This window comes from Magallana gigas, chromosome 8 (genome assembly GCF_963853765.1).
Source record: "Magallana gigas chromosome 8, xbMagGiga1.1, whole genome shotgun sequence".
NCBI classification, from domain to species: domain Eukaryota; kingdom Metazoa; phylum Mollusca; class Bivalvia; order Ostreida; family Ostreidae; genus Magallana; species Magallana gigas.
Genome location: NC_088860.1, coordinates 22,104,983 through 22,110,993, shown reverse-complemented (window position 1 = coordinate 22,110,993; position 6,011 = coordinate 22,104,983). Strand labels below are relative to the sequence as shown.

Sequence of the window (6,011 nt, the reverse complement as noted above, 5' to 3'; positions counted from 1 at the left end):
GTTGGCAATATATTCATTTTAAAATTCTAAGATCAAATTACACATTGAATTATTTTGTAAGAATGGTCTCATCTGAGAATTTAACTCATCGAAAATATACTTATGTGCTTGGTACACCACAAGTTTTATTAATGGTAGGGGGTCTTCTGATAAAGTGGATAAACATCAGATGCCCAGTTATCAGAACATAATAAACACATAATACTGTAGATAATAGAAAAGTTTGTATATGACAATTGTTATTGTATTTCGAACAAATTCAAATAGAAAATTAGGAACATATATAACAAGGAATCAGAAATGGATAAAAGGAAAACAGAGTACTGATCGCATGCATGCAGCGACTTATTAAGTTAATTATTTGATAATTTTACGTTGTTAATGCCCGTAATAATATGTTGCGCTCGCTGTTTTAAACGACTGAAATGAACACACGCACTGACCTTTTGCAATTGGAAAACCAATTTCGTCCGTACCAGATGTTGCCTACTGCATCTTCTGTAATAACTGTTTCGTGCAACTCCTGGTTCTAGATAAAGGCCGTCCTCATAAGTTTTTCATCACAAACTGTATCTTATGTAATAACAGTTTTAACTCACAAAAAACCCTTTGAAGATCAGCAACTTTTTTGGCATCTTAACAAGTAAAGCAAGGGTTCCACCACAAGCTTTCTTAAAACCTTCTTTGGATGAGAGTCACGATTGCTTGGGACACTTCTAACATTTGAATAGAAAAACCGTCAAAGAAACAAATAATAGTTTTACAAAGGTTTTTCGTTTTGTTACATCTGCTTTTTCATCTCATATACAAAACTGTTTTACGTCATCCAAAGAAAGTGGAAGTCTCATCAATGTTGCCAAAAAATGTGTGTTATTTAAATAAACCGTTGACATTGATGTAAATAGATGGTATTCTAGTCTTATTGCGTGTTTTGTTGTTATTTACTCTAATAAAATTTATTTTTATTTCGATATTTAAAAATTATTTAATGATTTTCGTATAATATATGCTTCAAAGAAGCCTAGTGTATCGAATGAAGTCTAAAAAGATATGTTGTTGTTAAAAACCCCACTGGTATCTTGGCCAAAATGATTATCTATATAATGTTTCGAATTAATACTAGTATCAGGGTTAGGCACTAAACACTAGGATATTACAAATGAATTAACAACTCTAAGATAATTAATATACAAATTTTATTTAATAATGATTTCTTGATTTTCTAACTCTCCTGTTTCTGGATGATAAACTTCTCGATGTTTTCGCAAACATAACCGTGAGGCTGCTATAAAAATTGATGACGCAACACCCAAGGATCCAAGTATGGTGAAAGACATGTTATAGCTTCCTGTTAAATCTCGTAGGAATCCTACAAAACAATAATAAAATAACAAAATTCAGATAAACAAAATCATACCTTATAGCTGTACGTTTCCTTTTTAAGGGGGTTTGGGGTTGGGGCTATCACTCTTTATATCCATAATGAGCAAAAAAGCAGGGCAATTGAGGCTATCTAGCTCAGTATACCTTAACTTAATGTATCGTTTGAAATCCTTTTTGTGATGTGATATCCATATGATAATAGCATATGACATATAGCAAAACAATATAAAAGTCTACACACATATGATCTTGGGAATTACGACTTGAACACCATATCATTAACAGTAAGTTTTTTTTTAAATAAGAAAATATAAAGATGTTAACCCTTATCATTGTTAAATTACCTGTTATTGCAATGACTACGGTCCAAGACAGACCCTGAGCAAAGTGGAGGAGACACATTCCACTGGAAACCTCTTCCGGTCTCACACACCTCCGGATGATGTTAGCATGTAATGACTGAAATGGTCCACTACAAATGCCGATTACTAACGAAAAAAGGATAAGTAGACTTAAGTTGAAGAAAATTCGAAGTAAATTATAAATGATACCTGTAACTATTAACGAAGTTATCAAAATTATAAAATTGTCTATACGTCTGTAGGACAAAAACACTGCAGTTATTTGACCCATAATTTCTCCTATCATGTATACACTGACTAGACTTGCTGATTGTGTGTTGTCCAAATGATTGTCGATCCCGACATCTGGAAGAAATAATACTGAAATTGCTGTTGGTATTCCTAAGGTGAATCCGACACAGAAAAGTACAAATGACGGATTACACAAGACTGATGTCTTAAAACACTTCTTCAACGTCACATCCAAGCAGCCTTTCACTAACGCATTCTCAGATAGAAAGGAATTATTACTTTTGTCACTTTTATTACTTTTATCACTGTCCGTCCTTCTCCTCGATGAGTTATACCGTTGTTCAAGAAATGTTGCTGAAATTCCAAAATCATAACTAGCATACATAGCTCTTTGTCTCCAATTCTCGGTATGCTGTTTTGTTGGATTGGTATCGTGTCCCCGTTCTTCGATATTTTCTGTCTTTTTCTGCTCCGGTTCGATAAGTTTCTTCTTGGATTTGTCACTTTGAACCGACGTTGGGTTCTCTTCATCATCGTCATTTCTGGACTTCATCCTTTGAAGCATTGCCTGTCTGGCAAGAGGAGAGAAAGTGGAGTCCGAGGTCGGCGAACGCGCCCGAAAAGGTTCCACTGGAAATCCATCTTTCCCTAAAAGCGTGGTCTTCATTCGATTTTTCTCTATCTTTTTTTTTAATCTTTGCCATTTCTTATACAGTTCAGGTGGTCGCATTAATACTGATGCTAACAGAAAATGGCTTAGAATGGCAGCCATGATAAGGAGGCATCCTTTCAGTAGGTATCTGTCTATAAGTCCTCTAAGCAGTGGGGCGGATAACATGGCCCCGATACTAGGAGACATTTGTAGACACCAAGTCGTCAGGTTCCTTTTTTCTTTAAAGTAAAGGGACACAAGAAGGGTAGAAGGTCCGATTGCAAAGGAAAAAGAAAGTCCTAAAACAAAAGAAATATAATGTGTCTGATGAACCTAAAGAAAAAAAATCACAGATATAAAGTGGAGAATTGCAATTAAATAAAGAATTGCCTGTCAAATTTAAGCAAAATTTAAACTTAGGAATCATATAATAATGGTTGATATTTGGAGTCATTCATTTCATTATTCAGGATTTCATTGGGTAACTTTAAACTACGGATTTCTTTTTACATCTTGTGCAAATCGTTGAAATAACCTCTTCCAATCAAAATCTTGAAAAATCCGATTGTTCCAAGAAATATGGCCAAACAAATTTAAATGATTCCACAGTATTTAAGAAAGGTAAATACATCTATAAGCCATGGTTGGCTCTTTTGTATCGTATAGAAGTACCTAATAGAAAACCATAGGAAACAAATAGGATGAGGCCATTCTTTGCCAGGCTGGAGAAGACGAAGGAAAGCACGGCCAAGATAGCCCCAATGAAGACACACTGTCTGCCTGTCAAGTAGCGGACTCCGTAAGTAAGGGCAAACAACCCTGTCAAAATCAAATGTGTAAGGGGAAATTAATCTGTGAAACTACAGCTTATTGAATGATACATTTTTATGCAATGCATATTAATAATTCTTTGAATACGTATACCGTGTTTAATTTAGATATTCATGAATTCGTTTTGCAACATTTCAACATTTTTTTCTGCTAAAGGTTTTTTTCAGAATGAGTTTAAAATATACTTTAATAAAAAAAATCAGACAAACAATTATAACCAAATTAAACTAGATCAAAAGAAATCTTAATGTGTAAAACTAACCATATACACAATTAGATTTAATTACATGTATTGACAATTTTATAAGACCTCGCCAAGGAGTGCAACTGCTACAAACTTGAATTAGCCCAGCTCTTCAGTACACTGTATATATCAATTTTATTTACTACTTGTAATGATTTTGTTTGAAGATCAAATGAAGTGTTAGTCAGCCTTTTATAAACAATTTATGTTTATCGATTTCTATGTCACTGGGATGACATATTGGTTTGAACTGTCTTTCCCGTCTGTTAATCCGTCTCTGTGTCTGCCCATGGGTCATATATTTTGAATTATAAAAGACCAAAAATATTAAATATACTATAGAACTAGTATTTATCACATGGAATCTATCAAACTTATCATGTTTCATAACGCTCATGCAGTTCTTTTTTTCCCCAGTTTTATATTCTTTTTTTCATTGAAGTCTGTCGTTAACCTACTTAGCACGTACTATCATTAAGATCTCATTGTCGAGTCTCATGCGGGTCATTGCCCTAGAAAATAACCACTTGTAATTATATATATTTCATCTATTCAGCATTACTTGATCATATGTGTCAAACATATCTTTAGAAAATATGTGATAATGTTCAAGTCTGGCTGGCTAGGAGGATTTGTATTTATATTTGTTTATCTATAATAATGATAAGAGCTGACTTATAAAGCTAATACTGCACATACCCCCTATGGTGAAAAGCGCGGTGTGCAGCGCGACCACGAGTGATAACAAGGACGTTGACAGCCCGAATTCAGTCCTCAGCTCCACAAATAGTACCCCGAAAGCCCTCACAACACCTCCCCACAGGAATGTCACCAGCACTGCAGCTATACAATGCACAACAGAAAGAAGAATGCTTAAATATTCATTGGACGATATTAAAACGATTTCTTTCATTTACGTGACTGAATACATATATCTTCATCGATTATTGTTGTCTTTTTCTGCAGTAGATACGAATCTCTTGACACATACCTGCACGTTGATAAAATCTGACCACCTACCTGCAAGAATCAACCATGACCACCCCTCATCAATTGGCTGAGGAGGATTTTTCTTGGACTGCTGTTGTTGTTTTCTTTCCGACATTTTTAAATCACCAGGAAGTGTCCATATGAAATCCTCTCAAAGAATTCATATAATGACCTACATCAAAGTTTGTTTATTAAGTCGACCATTTTGGGGGGACGAGAAGAGTAGTATGATCTACACACATCACAGTACTAATCAGAACACAGGGGGCAGCTGTTATCACAAATTCTCACGGGGTCACTGAGTCAACCTTAAAAACCAGGTAAAAGAAACACAGCATGGCAAATCCATAATCGGAATTATTTTGATCCTGCAGACTGACATTGAATGTTTCTAACGGGCACACAGATCTTGTACTGATTCCGGCTTTAATTTTACGACGTTTTAAATCTACGGTTGGTGAACTGATTTATCAACCTTATTAAGGTGAATGGCCGATCCTTGTAACATGATATCAAACATCTCGTGCAGCAGCGACTTTTTTTCACCATAAAACTTACTCCAGCGCCTTAAATGTCATACTGCGATGGAAATCGATGAACTACCTTGTGCATATATGCAGATTTCCTTTCCATTTTATGATTTTTTAAGGTCTAATTAAAGGTGCAACATCAATCGCTTCAGTATCTAAAAATCGATGATTTTTTTCAATATCAAACAGTTCTTTTTCACGAAATAGTGGCTATAAATTATCAATACGTCTTGGGGAAAAATTATATAACTTGCCAGTTTGATATAAAGACTTCGATCTTGAAGACTGCCTTCAAAATGTTCCTAATTCGAAGAAGGAAGTTTTATTACATGACAGTATGTCAACGTTAAATCGAACATTGTTTGTCCGATATCGGATTTTAATTTTATCATTGAGAACATGAAAATATAATAAATATTAGCACCCCCCCCCCAAAAAAAAATCAATGCCGTATAAAATTATATACAAATTAAAAAAAAATATATGCTTTCATTTGTTTAGGCATAGAGGTAAAATAAAATGAATAATAAAGTTGCTGACCAATTCAGTCAGCATAGTCATCGCTTTGATTTTTTTTGAAAAACAGTAAACAATACACGATGATAAAACACACACACACATACTTTATTCATGTTTTTTTTAATAAGTACTAGTAAATGTATACAATTGAAACAATTTTATATTTTATCACATAAAAGCCATCAATAAAATATATATATATATATATATATATATATATATATATATATATATAGTACATCGTCAAATTTACAAAGTTCATATTAAGA

At 33.9% G+C, this 6,011-nt stretch overlaps 1 protein-coding gene across 4 annotated transcripts; it reads right to left on the bottom strand.

The window, feature by feature from the left end:
• Window positions 1–1,179: 1,179 nt before the first annotated feature.
• Window positions 1,180–5,505, bottom strand: LOC105325634 (monocarboxylate transporter 12). 4 transcript variants are annotated; one of them, XR_010708607.1, is made up of 6 exons: window positions 4,724–5,457; window positions 4,403–4,546; window positions 3,301–3,447; window positions 1,935–2,927; window positions 1,728–1,842; window positions 1,180–1,369 (listed from the first exon to the last, which is right to left on the bottom strand). XR_010708607.1 is itself a non-coding variant. In XM_011425291.4 (5 exons), exons 1-5 carry the CDS (start codon window positions 4,806–4,808, stop codon window positions 1,197–1,199), a joined length of 1,749 nt encoding a protein of 582 aa, XP_011423593.3. In that variant the 5' UTR covers window positions 4,809–5,462; the 3' UTR covers window positions 1,180–1,196. The 4 variants fall into 4 exon arrangements, 3 of the variants coding, with proteins under 3 accessions (XP_011423593.3, XP_065925443.1, XP_065925442.1); XM_011425291.4 differs by having other exon boundaries at window positions 1,728–2,927; window positions 4,724–5,462; XM_066069370.1 differs by lacking the exon at window positions 1,180–1,369 and having other exon boundaries at window positions 1,732–1,871; window positions 2,044–2,927; window positions 4,724–5,459.
• Between the last annotated feature and the right edge of the window lie 506 nt (window positions 5,506–6,011).

Excerpts from the sequence above, each read along its gene's own strand:
- LOC105325634 (XM_011425291.4), bottom strand. The coding sequence starts at position 4,808 with ATGTCGGAAAGAAAACAACAACAGCAGTCCAAGAAAAATCCTCCTCAG. Across the intron at positions 4,547-4,723 it reads GTCATGGTTGATTCTTGCAG|CTGCAGTGCTGGTGACATTC; the intron begins GTAGGTGGTCAG and ends TGCATTGTATAG. Across the intron at positions 2,928-3,300 it reads TTCCTATGGTTTTCTATTAG|GACTTTCTTTTTCCTTTGCA; the intron begins GTACTTCTATAC and ends CTTTTGTTTTAG.